Genomic DNA, 19,402 nt, shown 5'->3' with positions numbered 1-19,402 from the left:
TCCCTTGTTATCGAAGAAGCTAGGTCTCGACAATTTACGCACAAAATATGATTTTTGATTGATTTTTATCAAAAATCTAAAACAAACCAATTCATGTTCAATGAAATAAGTTTATTCCAATAGAATATTCGTATTCATATAATTGAACATATTTATATAAAATACGTAGTCGTCTTTAGCATTTCAACAGTGAGTACATTCTATTCTTATCTATTATTTTATAAATTCATTTTCGAAAGGCAGAATTGATAAGCATGATAAGTGATTGCCTTTGCCCACAGCCTCTGACAAGTAATACAAATGATTCATGAATCTTCAATGCACTTTGAACAATGGCATCAAATGGGATATAGCTGATAGTAAGCCACTACCACCCATAGATACTGGCACTGCAAGAAATAATAACTATACCTTACATTGTTAATGCAATACCCTTATGCCTGCAATAACAATGGCTCACTCACCCATAGACTATTAATGCCTGAGGTAGAAAAAAAGAAGCACCTACAACCCCTTATCTATAATTTTTAATTATTCAAATATTCAAAACATAATACAACAACATAGTTACTTTTATTCAAGTATTTATTGTTATATAATTTACATTTAAAAACATGCAAAATTGTAATGTATTATATAATCATTTATAAACCTATTAGTTTGTATGCTCCGCTATTTAAACACTCAATTGATTTTACTATAACAAAGACTACACATGCATACTTATATCTTACAATGTTTGCTATTAATAGTAAAAATTATACTCTATGGTTTCAAAGAGCTACTCATAATCATGCTAAATACTCACATAATGTGATTTATCAAAACAAATGACAACCCGTGTAATTTTCCCACAGCTGGGCAAATATCTCTTAAGGAGAAGGTTCAGTGTTTTTTACATAAAGCAACTACTGAATTTGTTTTTCGCTGTATATAAAGTTAGTAACTTAAATTTAATGTAATCCAATAAAATAGAAGAGCCTACTTGAATAACATATATTTGGATTTGATTTGATTTGGCACTGCTCCAGTGACTTTGGTAGGTTCCAATTTGGCATTATTATGATGGAAATAAAAAAAAATGGAGTCAATATTAAGATAACTTTATCCATATTTTAATTCTTATGATGAATTAAGTCATTAAAATGATCTGTAGCATGTTATCAAACCATCAATACAATGGAATAAATATTTACTATTCATTTATAAGTATAGTTAGGCATCAAATACTGGAAAACAAATTGTTGTAATAGGAAGAACTGTCTGCCTACCTGCCTACCTAGGTCTGATATAGGCTGATGATGAAATTTAATACATGCCACTAGAATTTTAACACAGTCTGTGGACATTGGCAGTTTAAGAAACTTCAATCACTAAATTCACTGCCAAAACACCCATCTTAGTTCCTATACTAAGAACTTGTAAAACAAATGAATGCTGATTGGTGGTACGATAACTGATGAGGTTTTATCTGACCAGGATTGCATAAAGTATTTTACAATAGACTACAGAGTAAAGTACCTGTTTCAAAGAATAGTAAATATTTAAAAGGCAAATACCAATTAAAAGTCAATGTAAATTTCCAGCTCCAATTTACTACTACTAGAACATTACTAGAACAGATAAAATCATTACAGATTGCAGTATCAATTAATCTTTTGTTTCACATGTTTTTGTTTACCCTGTGCCTAAATAAGGTTGCTTATCTTAGAAATTACAATGTTATCTTGACAAATTCAAGTGTCCCAACTTCTGAACTTTGAATATAAATTATATGAGCAATATTTTTATGTCTAATTAGAATCTCTTAGGGTGCAGAAATTGTTTATGTAATGCCAAATAAGAAATTAATTTAGAGTGAGATTATTAAAACAAATAATGAAATATATGCATTTCATATCATATCATTAAACATTTGCTTTTTAATTGTATTTTGACTTTATGTTTGCTACTTTTATCTAGTTATATTCCATGTCACTCGTGTAATATTATATTATAAAGGCATGTTATGTAAATATTTATATTTCATGCAGAGATCAGTAGCATATACATAAGTACATAGCAGGATTTAGCAAATATTGCCTCTAATTAGAAATTAAAATGATCCATCAAATAAGAAACCTACTTACCGTTTAAGGACCAAATGTGTGAAGGCAGTGAATGTGCTGCATACACTCTGCCAAGAGCCAGTGACGTGCCAGCCACCGGTCCGGTCTCCTCGTTGGAGCTCGAATCAGTGTCCGGGCTAGCGGCGGCGGATGCTTCATAACTTTGCGAATTAGCAGGAATGGCAATAGCTTCGTGGGAAGCATGTAAATCGGGCACTGAAGACAGCGATCTCGCGCGCTGCCTGTCGTTCGACACTTGTATACCTGGTATCGCCCTCAGCAGGCTAAACCCCGCACCCCCGGATACTACATCCGAGCTCGAGCTCGTAGAAAATGTCCTAGCTCGCGGACTCTGTCCCCCGTTCGCGGTGCTAGCCTTAGCGCCCATCGCCGCGATGTTACGCAAATCACACCTGTCACAACCGATCTCCAAGATCACGAACACAAGTAAACTGCGACACCCGCGGCGCCGGAAGACATCGTATAAGACACGGCCCGATTTAGAGAAAAACAAACGCTGAACGACAAACAGAAAAACGTCGCTAGTACCTACTTGTAAACAGCGTTGCATGTGCCGTCCTGCAAAATTTTGACAGTTCCCATATGTGCTAATCGATTTTAGTAAGATATCGATATTATACTTTTTTACATGAATATTATTTATTATTATATAATATGTCAATAATTGTATTTTTATGGAGTTAGCAATATGTTATTGCTTTTGAAATCCAGTGAATAACAACGAAGTATAGCTTAATTACAACACTATTTTTGTTGGTTTCTAGGCAAGTTATATAATATTACTGGAATATGATAATATAGATATCAATAATTATTATAAAATAAAAAATACGGAATATACGGAAATCGATTTTAATAGCATGGTATTACATCGATACTTTCTAATGCGCAGTTATGCCTCTATTAAACTTTTTAAGACATTAGATACAATAACGTTTTAAACTAATTATAGCAACATAAATTGACTAAAATACATCAAAGAGAACCTGTAGTTAGCAATATGTATGTATATAAAGATTAAATATGTACTACAAATACTTTAGTTAATTGGAACAAAGCGAGTACATTACATCGTTATTTTAAAATAAAAAAAATAAAAAATATTTTGTAACTTATCCAAAATGATTTGTTACGAATCGATTTAAAAATAATTTAATGTAAATTAAAGTTGGTTTTTCTACTTTTTTAGCAATATAATGTTCAATAGAGGTTCTGATAGTGAGAACTGACTTTTCCAGAATCACCTCATGACGTCTGACACTGACATATCTACTACGTTTACAAAAGATACATACTTGCTGTTGACTTTATTGTAAAAATAACAATTGTTTATAAAGTTTTTTATCGTAGACAAATATTCTCAGCAAAACCTTATCTTTAAAATAAAACGTTAAATAGTTAATTAATCTTAAGACTTTATTTAAGTATTAGTTCAGAATGAATTCTGCAACCGTAAGTATTTTATAATTATTTCATTTAAAGTTCTTTACAAACTCATTTAATACGTAAAACCATGCCAGATATCATCATTAAACCAGTAATTATCATTTAAAAGTTCATAATGACCAGCTGTTTTAAGTTGCACGTTACTTATATCCCTGGATGCATTATTTTATTTTCACCTGCTTTGCACGGCTTGAGCTGATGTAGAATTGTTGATACGCTATTACAGCCAGGTGTGCCGCAGGTGCCGCTGCTTGACGATGACACCATAGCATTCGGTGACGAGGACAATGCAAACAAACAGTTTGTGTAAGTATGTCTGAACATCATCCCTCATTTATGATATATGTTTCCCTTATGACTGATACTTAATATAATTGATATATTGCCAAGCTAATATGTTTGTTCTTTGAAGTTTTTCAGTAATTACTGTGCTGAAAATGTTTTTATTAAAATTTTTTAGTCAACCTAATATTGGATCTTATAAGTAAAATAGTATTTACCTTTGTGGATGTTACTACTTCTATCAATTTGTTATTAAATGAAAGACATATAATGAAGATGTCTGTCTGGCCAATTTCATATCTATTCTTCATTATAGTGTACAAATGTGTGTGTGTGTACTCCTCCACTCTAATAACTGACTAGATATAAGATAAATGAAAAAAGTTCAGGTTTCAGACCAGGCCCAGCCTTATGTGCGTTCAGAGCCATGGAAATGTAATTTTAATTGGTTTAGCCTGAGGACAGAACTCAGAACTTCTGAAATGGCACCCTTGTAAGCCAGCCACGCAATAAAAACGAGCCATTTTCTCTACTTCTATTATAAATATGAAAGTGTGTTTGTTGGTTTATATCTCAAAGATAAACTAATGTTTGCATATGATTTTCATACACAAAAAAATGCACTGAAGTACTGTGGGTGAAAATTGTGTTAAGTTTTGTAATTTTGAACCAGCAAGTATATCTGAAGTAAAAATTTAACTTAACATAATTTATTAATTATTTTCATATCACAGAGAAGAGGGCTGATTTTCGCTCTGTTCATATAAATATTACCAAAACAGTGTATATTCGGAATAAAGGGCTTATTTCAAATTATGAAAGAAATTGCAATCAATATCTCATAATTATATTCAAACACTATTTTAATGCAAATTATAATAATTAAAAAAGCAAGTATTGACAACAATGTTATTTACTGTAGTCTTTAACATTACTTATATAATGAAACTCAAATAGGTCATGGGAATATTATTTAATCTCAAAATTATATAGACCATGCTTAAGACATAAATATTGATGTATAACATATCTACTAATCGCTTAATAAGTATTCTTTTCTTGCAGGCATCCATACATTGTGTTTTTTCACTTGATCTTCAGAGGTGCAGCCATTGTTGTATATATATTATGTGGCTGGTTTTCCGACTCCTTCATTGCAAGCTTCGTGCTGGTTATACTTCTCTTATCTGCTGATTTTTGGACTGTTAAGAACATAAGTGGTAAGGTTACATATACCCTATATGTCAGTCGGATGTAAGTTAAATTTTAATTAAGCACATATTTGGTTGAATATACTTTTTATTATAATTTATAATTAGTATTATGTAATACAATGACATTTATGTATTTTATTAAGAATGTTGAAACTTACATCTGATTCAAATTATAGTCATTATAATTAAAGAAAATATTATGATTGTTTTATAATTTCAGGAAGATTGCTCGTAGGTCTGAGATGGTGGAATTACGTGGATGATGATGGGAAATCACATTGGGTATTTGAATCCAAGCAGGTAATAGTTAGTATTATTGCATTGTTATTTCCACAACTGAAAGGCTATTGGCTCATTCCTAAGGCAATAAATCCCAGGATTACCAATATAAATAGTTAAAAATAGGCCAGTATTATTAAGTTGGCAGACCCATGCCTCAGGCAGTACATAAATTCAATAGTTTTTTCATGTTTTAAACTTGATCATGTTGGAGGAAACATGAGTTTTTACTAGCTGTCTCAGGTGGGCTCCAACCCTTGTCCTTAAGAGCGCTTATTCCAATTACCGCTTCTCAGTTTCTGTTATTTTTAAGCTTGTGGTCATGTAACTGCATATGCTTATACAAGCACAACTACTATTAATAGTTAAACCAATCGATATTATTCTGGACCGAGAGGCAGTTTACTTAGAAAAAAGCTCCGTGTATGCGTGAGTGTAACAGTAGTAACAGCGATACGTCCTACCGTTGCGCGATGGGTTTCAATGTTAATAGGTAATTTTGAAAGAATAATAGCCGTTACTAAGATAAAAATTTAAAAAATTCAGCAATCAAATACTTAAACTTTATAATTGCATCAGTATTTATTTGGTTATTCGGGATGTAGTTTTGTAGAAATAACGTAAAGTTTGAAGCTTAATATTGTGCATTTAGTCTGGTTTTCTTTCCTTTTTTTCTCAAAAAAGGATTATATAGGAATGCATTATTTTTATCAAAACATTCTAGAGGAAAGGAAATTACGTCGTTTATGTAAGATTTACAGAAATAATTTACAATTCAATTTATAGATGAAACAGCGTTCTGAAATGTAGAAATTTTTTAAATCAGCATTTTTAATAAATAATTTGTCAAATAATTTATCAGTATAATCTAATAACATATTTTTTACTTAACATAACCAATTAATAATTGGCTCACAATCCCTTTAAAAAGTGTCGTAAAAACGGCTAATCCGTCAAAAGCGCTCTTAAGAGTTGGGCCTATATACTTCTGGAGGTCCTGGGTTAATAAAGTTGTAAGGCCGAAATTATTTTTTGAATAAATAGAATACTTTTTAGTTGGTAATTTCAAAAATAATTTAATGTAGAAGTAAAAGTATTTTAATAAAGAAATGTAGAGATAGTAAATCACAAGATATATAATATGGCATAATGTGCCAGTTAGTTACTTGTTAAAATTCAAAAGTTACTCCTTATTTTTTAATTTCTATGTTTGTCCTTGTTTTCTTTCGTGTATATGACCCAGGATAGCCTAATGCCTTCTCTTAAATCCACCCCTTTTAAGTGTGAAACAGATGTGAACATATTGCATTATTAATTCCAGAACCGTGTAAATCGCAACGAGAGTCGTTTATTCTGGATGGGATTGATACTATGTCCACTTATCTGGTCAGGCTTCTTCATCATATGCCTCTTTGGACTTAAGTTTAAGTGGATGGTATGTTAAATTTATATTATATACAGATATTACTTACGAATTATATAATGTTGATGGTTCTACCCTCATCAGTGACCTTTCCATTTTACAGAATAAAAAGTATTCTGATTAGTTACACAAAGATACTGATAAAAAAAAATACTCAAATGTAAATTATCTATGGGTGGACAGTAAAGAATGTTTTTGTTTTGAATCTTCGGCAAGTCTCATAATCTTAATCTACATATGTAAAACACTTTGGAATTTAAATAATTGAAGTTATTCAGAAATTCTCGACGCACAGTTCAAGGTTAAAAAATCGTTTAGACTCCATGTATTTCTGTTGTTAGATTAGATATTATTATGAATAACCAGTACCTACGTGTAATGTACTTTTCTTTTCAGCTGTTGGTTTTAATAGCGCTAACATTGAATGGCGCCAACTTGTACGGATACGTCAAATGCAAGTTTGGCGCGAAAGAGAACCTTCAGTCCGCAACCACAGACTTCGTCAAGAAGCAGTTGCTGCAGAACGCGTCGTCGTTCATGTTCGCGCAACCCGCGCCACCCACGACGGGCAACACAGGCGTCATATAGATTACAAATATACTTTAATGTAAATTAATTATTAATAAATTATAATATCAAGACAACCTTGTATCATTCTCCTTAGCTTTAATGCATTTTATAAAAAAATATACCTACAATTTTTTTTTTTGATAAGTGTCAATTATATAAAACAATTACTTAAATCGAATTTAAGTTAGGTGCCTCTTATCTATTCCTATTTGTCTTTTCTAATAACGATCATTCTGATTTATCTATAAAAGGTAGATACATCAAGCCACGGACTTAATCTGTAGTTTTTAAGTCTTATGATTCAATAAAATGGTAACAAATTGAAATCGTTTGTTAAAAAAACATCGATAAATTAGATAAAATTCTCTATAAAATATAATAGATTACCAATAAGCATAGAATTAACATTTATTGTTTTCAATGCACAATATTAGATATTAGTATTTTTTTACAACCGGAAAACTTAGTTATTTAATATTTTTGGTGAAAAGAAGAACTACTCTGTCTCTAGCCGTTTGTTTTCGGTTGAATTTACATTCCGAACCAGAGGAACATTAAATTCAATTGATTCTTGTAAAATGCACATCATACAATTCTTGGAAAAGAAGATCAAAGCTTAGATTAAATCTTAACATTACATTGGTTTTTATAGATTCGTTTCAAAATTTATTGTATGTACCAGTCTTCAGTTAATAAAGTTTTTTTTCTATTTTCAAACACTTAATATACAGGGTATAATCGTTCTGACGGATTGCCGTTCATTTGGATTATGAGAGCAGATTTAATAGCATGGCTACCCTCGGCTGGAAAATTGCCACTTCCTTGCCCTGTAAAGTGCGAAAAATTCAAAACGAATAATGTATAAGAATACAATTAGATAATTCATTTCGCTAATACAATGAAAAAAAACAGAAATCCGCCGCTAAAATTAATGGAATAGGGATTGGTACCTGTTTGCATTGATATTACAATATTATTTTAGCCCAGTTCTCCAGCATGACGGTGCTCATAGATAGGCTTCTGGTGTACTATTTAATCTAATACCTTTAATACATACTAAAATATAGATTACTAATCAATGACAATAAGATTTATACATAGACAATTTTACAACTTTTTAGTGATTTGACATATTCCGAACACTAACGTCTAACACTATGTGGACTACAAGGTAACAGCCACCGATGTTAAAACAAAGTGTGGTTGTTTTGGCTTTCTAACGACTTTCCTATGTGACCGCTGTTGACCTTGCTTATATGAACTATTATATTCCTCGCATGATTACCACATGCGTATTGTGTTACAAATGATGCACTGGGTACAATGTTGTATTTACAATAAACCGACATATAATGCATCTACGTCAATTGCCGTAATAATAACAGGGCCACTCATATCACAGATAATAACATATTTTCATTACGCCTTTGCCATTATAACGACATTAACACACCTGCCTCATTCGATTTTAAATCATAAACATGTACTTAATGAGCTGACATGGCTCCAGTGCTTAAATAAAACATTTTAGACCTACAGTCGGGATTCCAATTTGCACAAGTACAACAAACACACAACAATATAAAAATTGCCCAGACAGACTTCCACAAAGCCCTTCTACCAAGAAAAATTTAATATTACATATTAATACTAAGTATTTCAAATACAACTTTATCTAGGTTTAACGAATATAAAACGTTGTTACGAAACATTGTTTTTATCTCCCAAAAACATTTTTTTAAGTAGTCTTGTAGATTTTATCTAAATCGATTCTCTAATCACAACTGTTGGTCAATAGGAAGTTTGATTCGTGTCGATTCTTCGTATCTCTGAACCTAAATGAGAAACCGATAAAGCGCTCCATTAATTAAAATATGGATACATTTTTTTGAATTGGTTTGGTCAAGATCATTTCTAGTGATTTACACCTACACTGAGCATACGGATCTGTTACTAAACTAAGCACATTCCTTAGTTTTTAATATTTCAATGCACGGGTCACAGAAACGAGGGTAAACATTTAAATAAATAAAAAAACTATTTTCTTTAGGTGTGATTTGTTTCAATTTTATTTTTAATAATGTTTCGTTGTTTTAATACTCATATAAGCTTCACATAAAAAGATATCAATTATAATTGTTAACTACGAAAGTTTAACTAATTATTATTCCAATGTTTTCGAATTAACCTATGTCAGCTTCGTTCAACATAAGATTTGCTTCTAATGATTATTGAATAGATTAAAAAAAAACCATGAACATGTACCAATTTTGCCCGAAGTACAGTCAGCTCCAGTGGCGCAATTGGTTAGCGCACGGTACTTATAAGACAGTGTTCGTGTGAGATATGCCGGGGTTGTGAGTTCGAGCCTCACCTGGAGCATATTTTTTACATCATTGTAGATACATATATTTTTAATGAATTTCCTTTTAATTTTAAGTAAATTTCGAAACGCTTAATCTTTATTTACAAGTGATCAGATTTTGTAATACAATTATTACTTATTCACTCAATACAATACAATCCACAATCATACTCATATGTTATAGTAGTTTATTTTGTTTGTTATTTCCCAATTCACGGAATACAAACTAATACGATTGATATGGAACTTTCATATGATTATAAGCTATCGTTTCAGGAAAGAGATAGGCTATAATTGTTACTGTAAAAAAATCAAAACGCTGATTTCATTCGTCCTATTGATACTCGTACTAGATGTAGGTACTCGGTAGTTAGTGGTCTTCAAAGTGTTCACTAGAAAAGTCCACATAAGGCACAATAGCGATGCTTATGATCAAAAACCTTAACTGTACTTACTTATCCTTACTAACAATATAAATGAGAAAGTTGTTTAGTCTGTCGGTCTGTAATGATTTAACGGCTAAACCTCTGAAGAGATTTTCATTAAATTTGGTGCAAAGTGAGTTTAAAACCCAAAAAAGAACGTAGGCTTTTTTTTCAATCACCCCTCAAGGGGATAATATTAGAGATGAAGGGCTGTGAGTAAAATCTTGAATTTTCAAGTACCCATGTGGGCTTTTGAAAAGAAATAGTAAGTTTTAGAAGATTTCTTAGACAAGCAGCTTTCCTGACAATTTTTTTCTTCACCTTTATAGAAATTATAATTACTGACTTTGGTTCTAAGTCGTCAGCAGATAGCACTTAACTTAGCGGATGTAGGTGCTGTCGGACAGTTCGCCTTGTCTTCTACTGATCAGTGATTATAGTTATTTATACACATAAAAAAACATCAATCCAATCACAGGGCACAATTTCGTGTAATCTATCCCGGAGAGTGTGGGGGCGTACTATGATAAAGACACGATATTTAGTGTTTAGTATGTATAAACAATTATTCGTAGACATACTCGTATGTCAATATATTCCAATATAAAAAGAAAATATGTTAACTTTGATAAGGCAAAACAGTCGGTCTATATATCTATATTATGTCAACTTTATATGAAGTGGGGTTGTGGGGTATGTGGTGCTCGCCGATGCCCAGGACGACTAGTGCGTCCTAATATACCGGAATACCTACTAAAAAACCAGCGGTACCCTCTCCGTTTTCGCATGCTACCGTGACGTGAGGGCATAGCCCTGCCTTGGCTCACGTAGCCCACGTTTTACGCTACGGCTACGGCGTTATTCCGTTGCCGGTTGCTAGTATCTACTGATTCTCGCAATAATTACCTACGCATTAATATGCATATAGTACTTTACAGTTATAATCACTTCTGATAGTAGTGTCGTTATATGTACATATTAACTCTAATAAAAATAAATATATTATTCGACAATTCAGTTTATTTTTATTTCACGATTAACTACTTAAACGTCTGTTTCGGTGAACGAATTTCGAATCGCGCGACCAATCCTAGAGGATGCACTGCACAAGAGTAAGTTTGTGCAGAAGTACAGGTTTCGCATAAGCTTCCACTTGTGCACTCTCTGTTCGATCTCTCATAGTCGAGACGGTATTCCGTAATCCAACACATACGACACCGAGAAGTATTATTGTTATGCGGGGAATAGATAAAACATGGCATTAAGTACTTTCCGATACAGGGGAGCAAACACAAGCGATACTATAAATTCATTGAAAGAAATAACAAAGTTATTTTTATCACCCAGATAAGGGATTCGAACCTGGGAGGTTGGTATCTGCATCCTAAATCAACGAAGCGAAATTATAGGTATAAGAAGAAAAGTATAAAATTGAATATATTGTTATGAAAATTTTATAGAAAATATTTATTATAAAAATATAAAATTGATTCATACTTTTGAAACTACAAAAATATGCTCCAGGTGAGGCTCGAACTCACAACCCCGGCATATCTCACACGAACACTGTCTTATAAGTACCGTGCGCTAACCAATTGCGCCACTGGAGCTGTGGCAGCTTGGTCAAAAATACAATACGTATAGTACCATCAAAATATTCGATTTCGATAGATGACGTAGTTTTGTGATGTAAATGTCAAATCACTTGTTGGAAAAGTAAACTCAACCTGATTTTACACTTTTTTTATATTTTCTATTACAATAAAATATAAAGTGCTGTGAATGTTGCATTGAAATTTTTAATTCATATTAAACAGAAACGTAAAATAAATGTTACTAACTTGGGAATTGAGTTTTTTCAATTAATAAACTGACATTGCGTAAAGATAAACACAAAATGGAATGTAAACGTCATTTGTGTGCTGTAAAATTTATGTTGTGATTTGATTTTACAAAATAAAATAAGGTTTTTTACGACCTGGGTGGAGAACGATAAGTGTGCGACGTTAATCTTCTTTTTTAAGTAACTGATGTTTTCACAAAATGAATTGGTTCGATACCTCGGGGCTAACGAACTTAGCCAAGTCAGCACTGAAAGAAGCCCAGAAAACTATCGATAAAGCGTTAGATATTCAGGATGATAGTAATGAGGAGCAGGAAGATGAGGTAGAGGGTCCATCAACATCTAAATCATCGCCAAGTACGAGTAACACACCTCAACAGGATAACTCCGATTTTTTTTCCTCTTGGGGTCTCACAGTCAGTGCCGAAAGCGGAGAAACCGATGCCATAAAAGAGCAGCCCGTAGTGACCGAAAGCCCCTCAAAATCAAATCCTCAAAGTCTGTGGGGATCTTTCGCTGGCTCATTCTTTGAACAGCCAAAAACGGATACGATTGTCCGACCTCCTAAAGCGAAGTCCATGAATGTTATTGCGGGCAAATATGACAGTCAGGATGATTTGTTTTCAAAAAGCCAGCTTGTTATGTCTGATGGTGCCGAGTGTCTTAATTTAAACAAAGAGGAATCAAAGAAGTTAGATGAGAGACGTAATTCCTCCATGTCAAATGTGCTGTCATTTATGTCTAGTAGAAATAGTTCTGACTCAGTCGAAGTATTGTCACAAAGTTTAAAGTCTACACCAGACTCTGAGGCGGCATCGTGCCAGTCTGTGTCTCACAGTAGCAGTATGGGCTTAAAACTTAATTCTGAGTCTGTAGAAATATTGCCCGATAGCCTCATAAGCCCTAGTTCAATTGAATGTCTAGGCTTTGATAGCTATGCTAGTGATAAAAACAGCAGTGCTTCTTCAAATTTCTCACCTGGTGATATGTCTGATAAGAAATCTACTCCGATCGGAGAAAGAACTGAAAGGGCAGAAACTGCAGATAGTGTCAGCCTAGTTGCTGATGATGATGAAGATACAATGTCCTATAATTCTATATCTGAATGCACTGCTCCCACAGTACTTGATACGGAGGACAAACCTGTAAGTCCTTTCCCTAAAACTAATAGAATGGATCCAAGAAGAGGCAATGAGAAGGAAGTTACACTTTTAGAACAACCTATCCTCCCTCACAGGATGCAAATCAGTGAAAACTCTTCCAATGACGGTTCATGGTCTGACAGAACCTTAAATGCTGACAATGACAGTATTACTCTTGAAAATTCTGCTGAAGAACATAAGAAGGATGTTGAACCAGAGGATATATTTATTGAGAAGCTGAGTGACTCTTCTTCATTTTATAATGTCAATGTGACAAGTGATTTTTTGAGATCTGAGAGCTCAGCTTTTGTCAATGTTGAGAAAAAGCAGTGTAGTCCACCTGAAAGCAATGAATCGTCCCAAAAGGAAGCCAGTATAAAGGAGAGAATATCACCAGTCAGCTCTGATAGTAAAAGTGATTTAGTTAAGATTGGTTCAGAAAGAACATCAGGACACACATCAGGTGATGAATTGGAGACTGCCACATCATCAGATATAGAAATCATTCCAAGTCCCAATGGAGACAGTAGCAATGGCTGCAGAAATAGCCCCGGAAAGTATGGTTTCAAGCAGAAACTAGATGGTGCAATTTCTCCTAACCTTGTAGATTTAGTATTAGGTAAAAATTTAGCTACTAAAATCCGGGGTCACACCAGGGAGTTATCCGAAGCTTCAGTGCAAAGTAACACCAGTGACGAAAGCCAATGTTCAGAAAATGATCGCCTAATGCGAAGACTGTGTGAGATGGCTGAGATATTAGATGCGAGAGAGAATAGACTGATGGAAGTAAGTAGAAGTAATGCTGAACTAGCGGAGAGCAATGCAAGCTTGAAGAGTCAAGTGGAGTCTTTGTTGGTTAAACATGAAGGGGGAGATATAAACACTATTACTGAAGACTACACACAGAGAATGTCAGCTCTTGAGAAGAAATTTCAACAAGCAATTAGAGAAAAGGTATTTGCTTAAAATTAATGTAGTTACAACAATTTATAATTTTAATACATAGCATGAAGTAGGTATGTTTTTATAAAATCATATTTTTTTCTATGAATACATCTATACAGGATATATCATTCAAAAATATAGTTTTATTATTGACTTATTATCTGAATTCACCAGGATCAATTGCGGAAACAGCTGGATAATGTCAAGATAGATATGACTCGAAAGAATTCATCAGATTTGGAGAACTCCTTGAAGGAGAAAGACGAGATAATAGCACAGCTCCACGAGGAAGGGGAAAAACTAGCCAGACATGAGCTACAGCATTCAAATATCATCAAAAAGCTTAGGGCTAAGGAGAAGGATAATGAGCAGGTCATCAAGGGGCTCCGGTGAGAAACAGTATATTATATTAGCTGGGTTTTATAAGTGACCTTGTTTTTGCTACTGTTTGTCATTATGGAGAAGATATTAAATCAAATCAAGTCAAAAATACTAGCACATTTGATTCGTCATTTCACAGAATTGTAATATAAATTTATATAATATGTACTGCTGACATTCAACAGATACTTGGTGCACGCATTTTCATTATCTATATAATCTTGTGTTAACTATATATAAATACTTGTGTATGTTTTTTTTTAAAACTAAACTAACTAGTGACTAGAGAATTTTTAATTTAAAATTATCCGTTCTAATATTAAAAATTCTCTAGTCACTAGTTAGTTTGGTTTTAAAAAAAAACATACACCAGTATTTATATATAGTTAACGCAAGATTATATAGATAATAAAAATGTTTCCAAAGGTATTTATTGGAATTAAAGCTCTTTTACGCTGCTTACAAGTTACAATAAAGTGAACTGTCAGAAATCGTCACGTAAGCAACAAGTTTTATTTCTCTCTGTGTCTTTCTGTTATACACATTTTCCTATAATATTTAAACTTTTTTTTTTATTGTTTTAATTCACACGGGATCTTTAATAACCATTTTATATCTTATCATTGAATTATTCTCAAACATAATATATAGCGAAATCAACTTCGGTCCAACCGGGTGCCCCGAGGCCCCTCTTTTTTTATTTATTATTATCATTTATTGAACGATTTTGATATTCAGGGATAAGATAGCCGAGCAGACCGCCGAACTGGACCGCGTAAAGCGTTCCATGGCCGCCAAGGAGGAGCTGGAAGTGAACCAGATCGAGGCGGTGTACCGGCTGACCACGGCCAACAAGAAGTTGGAAGCTGAACTTGCTGAGGTGAACCATTACCATACAATACAAGTCGAAACAATTGACAGCTGGAGGTGGTCCCCAGCACTCACTGATAATAATGAATACTTTAGCTAACAAGTGAGCCAGTGGAATTACAGTTGCCAAATCAAAAAGTACAGCTAACCATCAGGTAGGACTACTTACTTACTAAAAACAAAAAAAACGATCTAAACAATCGGAATAATAAAAATATGTTTATATGCTATTAGGAAATATAATTTCATTGTAGTTTTATCAGAAATTATTCCTGGTAATGTTTATTGCGACATCTTATCGATGTTTGTTTAATTTATTATTTTTTATTTGGCGTAGTGATTAAATACTCGGATACAACAGACGGCATTGCTGAACTAAACATTCTAAATCAAAATCAAAATATTCAAGTTGCATTTACAGAAACTTTTGAACCGTCATTTGTCATTTCAAACTGCATTAAATGAAGCTACCACCGGTTCGGAATTCTATATATTATTTATAGAATAGATGAAACCGTTTACGTGCTTAACTATTGTTTATAATTATTTTATATTTTGGTACATAAACAGTCACCAACCCGCGGTATAGATGAGTGGTGGTGGTCTTACAGGAGTGGTTAGGATTGAGGTTATACTGGTCAATAGTTTCAACTAAATAGATTACGTCGGTTAAAATATTTATATGAAAATCTTTTCTAAAAAATAATTGTTAATCACTGAGATAGTAATTTTTTAGAAATTGCAGATTTATTTCTAAAGCATTATCAATTCTGTCTTGTTTTATCTTATCTTTTATCTATTTGCAATAGATAATTAATTTATCGAGTATTCTATCGGAATATATGTTAATTGTATGTTTATTAGAATTTATGTACAATTTTTGTGGGAGTCATTTATTATTTGTATATTCAATGTAATTTCTTGTACTCTATACAGGGTGTTTGCAAACTTTCATCTCACTTCCGCGTTTATAATATTATGTGGGACGTTGGGGTGTTTCAAGTGAGACATATCACGTGGCGGCCCATAACACAGTAAACCTGTTGTTTGTTACATGATAACATTTTTCTGATTTTGCGTGCCTCGCATTGTTTATAAGATCCACTAAAATATGTGCTAGAAGCGAGGTGCGGACCCGCATAGGTATGGCATCGTTCACATAGACGGGGGAGACGGGAGAGTCCCAATTTCGATTATAACAAAATCGCTCCGGCCGCGCACCGGAGCGGCCAGTGACGCGTCCGCCGTGCGCCCACAGAGCCGCAGCGCGCTGGACGACGCCTCGCAGAAGCTGGAGGGCACGCGCACCGCGCGGGACGCCCTCAAGCGGGAGGCGGCCGACCTGCGCCGCGACGCCGCCGAGCTGCGCCGCCAGCGGGACGCGCACGCGCACCTCGGCGCCGCCGCCGAGCGCGCCGCGCGCGACGCCGCCCTGCTGCGCGACGAGCTGCGCCAGCTGCGCGCCGAGCGCGCCCGAGGTGCGCGCCGCCCCCGGCCCCCGGCCCGCCGCCCGCGCCCCGCCCGCCCTCACGAGCGCCGTCTGTGTAGAGGAGCAGCGCTGGGTGGCGCGCGAGGAGGCGCTGCGGCGCGAGGCGGCCGAGGCGCGCGAGGCGAGCGAGGCGCAGGCGGACGCCGAGGCGCCGGCCGCGCTGCTGCAGCAGCTGGCGGCGCTGCAGCGCGCGGCGCTCGAGCGGGAGCGCGCGCACGCCGGGGCCGCCGCCGCGCTGGCCGCGCAGCTGGGTGAGCGTCGCCCGCGGGGAGCGCCCTCGCCGCCGGCCGCCGGTTCTAGGGCTCGCGTGTGTCCGCAGAGGAGGCGCGGCGGCGGGCGGCGGCGGCGGCCGAGAGCGAGCGCGCGGGTCGCGCCGAGGCGGCGGCGCTGGCGGAGCGGGCGGAGGCGGCGCGGGCGGAGCTGCGGCGCGCCGAGCAGGCGCTGCAGCAGCTGCGGGACGGGGCCGCCGCCGAGCGCGCCGAGCTGGCGGCGCTGCGGGAGCGCCTGCGCGAGTGGGTGTCTCGGGATTGGCCTTCCGATCTGCGTACGCCTCCGGGCGACTCGCATTCCAACGATCGAATCGAAACTTTTCAGAAAGGAGAGCGAGTCGGAGCGCCTCCGCTCGGAGAGCGAGGGGGAGCTGGCGGGGTTGCGCGCGAGGGTGAGCGAGCTGGAGGCGCAGCTGGCGGACGAGCGCGCCGCACTCGACACCGAGAAGAAACGAAATGCTATTCTACAGGTTACCTCCGGAGACCTTACTTGTCTCCTATTCCTTGAGAACTATTGGCACAACTCCTGAGCGAATATAAATCACACTTAAATAAAAAGTCTGTTCATTTACAAACGTGACGTGAAACGAACACTCAAAAAATATTTACTTCCAGTCGGTAGTGGTACAATACAACAAAATCAAACACTGTTTTAAATGTCCCCAGACCTGTACGTCGTGGGGTAATCGGACATAACCTAAAATAGGCCGACTTCTTCCTCGAATGATCGTAAAACGAATCTATGATTTACGATTTGGTCGATAACCGCGAACCAAACATTATCGTGATTTGGAAAATTGTATTTTTATGCTTAATTTTGTAAAAGAAATATATCCTCAGGACCTTTTCTATATTGGATTCGATCAACACTCGTATATGTATGTACGTACATATTTATTTAATATACACGTCGTCACCATCCTTGCGTTTCATTAACAATGCTCAGTCGGCCGTAACCAGCTCCGCTGCCGCGTGTTGCAGGAGCAGGTGTCGTCCCGCGGGGACGCCTCCCCCGCGCACTCCGTGGCCTCCGACAGCTTCTCCACCTCCTTCTGGCAGACCGTACGCTATATCCGTCGTTTATACAATATGTTCTATAATATAATTTTATTTTCAAACTCGCTCGTTCCTTGTCCTCGCTTTTCAAACCCCGCACTTTGGAGTTGCAGGAGGAGGGGCACGCGGTGGCGGGCGGCGGCGCGGCGGGCGCGGGGGGCGCGGCGGGCGCGGGCGGCGTGGTGGGCGTGGAGGAGGCGCTGGCGGCGCTCACGCGGCGCGAAGGCGAGCGGCGCACGGCGGGCGCGGCGCTGGCGGCGCTGCGGGCCGAGCGCGCCGCGCTCACGGGCCGCCTGGCGCGCCTGCAGGACGAGCTGGCCGACTACCAGGTGCGCCGCGCGACGCCCGCACATCCCGCACCGCTCACCGCTCACCGCTCGTGTCCGCCCGCAGAACGTCCAGGAGCAGTACGACGCGCTGCTGCAGATGTACGGCGAGAAGGAGGAGCAGCTGGCGGAGCTGCGGCTGGACCTGCACGACGTCACGCAGTTCTACAAAGCGCAGCTGGACGAGCTCGTGCGTCTCAAGCGACTCGCGCGATAGCACGCGGGCCCGCCGCCGCCGGCCGGCGCCGCCGGGCCCGCATTTTCCGAGTCGCTCCCGAGAGAGGGCGCAGTCGATCACCTTTCGTATTATTCCAACCTCCCTATTAAATTCATAGAGCAATCTGGAGTTGCGTCCCTCGCACGATGGGATTATTCGTGTTGTATTTCTCGATTTTATCTTTAAATTATCGTTCACGCAGAATATTTTCTATTATTATTATTTTTTCAGCTGCAGTATATCACTCCACGCGATATTAGAGGTTAAACCGATATGTAACTAGTGCAATAATCGTTCATATCTTAACGTCGTAGTGTTTTTAAGCAAATGAAGCTAAATAAATATATTATTCTTTAATGGAAACAAACATTTTCCTTATGAAAATCGATATTATAAAATTGCATTATTCCACATATTATGAAACTCTGAGAAGAAAAAACTAAATATTAGATTATCATTTGCTATAACAGTAATTACGTTGAATTCAACTAAAATTATCCAAATAAACAAAACAATATCTTATCAGATACAGCCACACACAAATTAAAATAGTAAAATCGTAGTATTTTAGTTTCAACGTACATACAATGCCTTTATTTGTGTGTGCACAATAAATACATAAACTCATTGAAAAATAAAAGAAATAGTAAACCTTAGCCATTTATTTAATTAGGAATTCATAATTATTTCCGAAATTCATAAGTTATTTTATTGTATATAATAAAAAAATA

The 19,402-nt window shown here is 36.8% G+C and overlaps 3 protein-coding genes and 2 non-coding genes across 8 annotated transcripts in view; 3 read left to right on the top strand and 2 right to left on the bottom strand.

The window, feature by feature from the left end:
* LOC113394276 (E3 ubiquitin-protein ligase ZNRF1) overlaps positions 1–2,704 on the bottom strand; it is a 113,714-nt gene extending 111,010 nt beyond the window's left edge. Inside the window, exon 1 of the mRNA XM_026631518.2 lies at positions 2,130–2,704. Coding sequence (XP_026487303.1) covers positions 2,130–2,679 — 550 coding nt within the window. The 5' untranslated portion in view covers positions 2,680–2,704. The remainder of the gene's footprint in view (positions 1–2,129) is intronic.
* A 679-nt stretch (positions 2,705–3,383) lies between these two features.
* LOC113394277 (uncharacterized Golgi apparatus membrane protein-like protein CG5021) lies at positions 3,384–7,417 on the top strand. 4 transcript variants are annotated; one of them, XM_026631522.2, is made up of 6 exons: positions 3,384–3,581; positions 3,817–3,881; positions 4,923–5,077; positions 5,292–5,371; positions 6,672–6,785; positions 7,170–7,417. In XM_026631522.2, the coding sequence occupies exons 1-6, from the start codon at positions 3,567–3,569 to the stop codon at positions 7,359–7,361; spliced, it is 621 nt and encodes a 206-aa protein (XP_026487307.1). In that variant the 5' UTR covers positions 3,384–3,566; the 3' UTR covers positions 7,362–7,417. The 4 variants fall into 4 exon arrangements, with proteins under 4 accessions (XP_026487307.1, XP_026487306.1, XP_026487305.1 ...); XM_026631521.2 differs by having other exon boundaries at positions 5,292–5,377; XM_026631520.2 differs by having other exon boundaries at positions 3,802–3,881.
* A 2,214-nt stretch (positions 7,418–9,631) lies between these two features.
* Trnai-uau (transfer RNA isoleucine (anticodon UAU)) lies at positions 9,632–9,725 on the top strand. Its single transcript has 2 exons — positions 9,632–9,669; positions 9,690–9,725. It is a non-coding gene; the product is annotated as a tRNA-Ile (tRNA).
* Positions 9,726–11,649: 1,924 nt separating this feature from the next.
* Positions 11,650–11,743, bottom strand: Trnai-uau (transfer RNA isoleucine (anticodon UAU)). The gene is made up of 2 exons: positions 11,706–11,743; positions 11,650–11,685 (listed from the first exon to the last, which is right to left on the bottom strand). It is a non-coding gene; the product is annotated as a tRNA-Ile (tRNA).
* A 232-nt stretch (positions 11,744–11,975) lies between these two features.
* On the top strand, positions 11,976–18,721 carry LOC113394244 (TATA element modulatory factor). Its single transcript, XM_064217259.1, has 10 exons — positions 11,976–14,072; positions 14,238–14,452; positions 15,183–15,324; positions 16,573–16,792; positions 16,863–17,054; positions 17,123–17,315; positions 17,398–17,542; positions 18,054–18,134; positions 18,242–18,457; positions 18,522–18,721. Exons 1-10 carry the CDS (start codon positions 12,177–12,179, stop codon positions 18,669–18,671), a joined length of 3,450 nt encoding a protein of 1,149 aa, XP_064073329.1. The 5' UTR covers positions 11,976–12,176; the 3' UTR covers positions 18,672–18,721.
* Positions 18,722–19,402: the final 681 nt, after the last annotated feature.

The sequence above is a fragment of the Vanessa tameamea genome, chromosome 16 (assembly GCF_037043105.1).
Source record: "Vanessa tameamea isolate UH-Manoa-2023 chromosome 16, ilVanTame1 primary haplotype, whole genome shotgun sequence".
Classification (NCBI taxonomy): Eukaryota; Metazoa; Arthropoda; class Insecta; order Lepidoptera; family Nymphalidae; genus Vanessa; species Vanessa tameamea.
This window is presented reverse-complemented; position numbering and strand designations above follow the sequence as displayed.

What these genes read in the sequence shown, in the direction of transcription:
- LOC113394244 (XM_064217259.1), top strand. Translation starts at nt 12,177, where the DNA reads ATGAATTGGTTCGATACCTCGGGGCTAACGAACTTAGCCAAGTCAGCA. An exon ending in CGCGCTGGCCGCGCAGCTGG is followed by an intron (nt 17,055 to 17,122) that starts GTGAGCGTCGCC and finishes GTGTGTCCGCAG; the next exon opens with AGGAGGCGCGGCGGCGGGCG. An exon ending in CCACCTCCTTCTGGCAGACC is followed by an intron (nt 18,135 to 18,241) that starts GTACGCTATATC and finishes TTGGAGTTGCAG; the next exon opens with GAGGAGGGGCACGCGGTGGC.
- LOC113394277 (XM_026631519.2), top strand. An exon ending in TTGAATCCAAGCAGGTAATA is followed by an intron (nt 5,378 to 6,671) that starts GTTAGTATTATT and finishes TATTAATTCCAG; the next exon opens with AACCGTGTAAATCGCAACGA. An exon ending in GACTTAAGTTTAAGTGGATG is followed by an intron (nt 6,786 to 7,169) that starts GTATGTTAAATT and finishes TTTTCTTTTCAG; the next exon opens with CTGTTGGTTTTAATAGCGCT.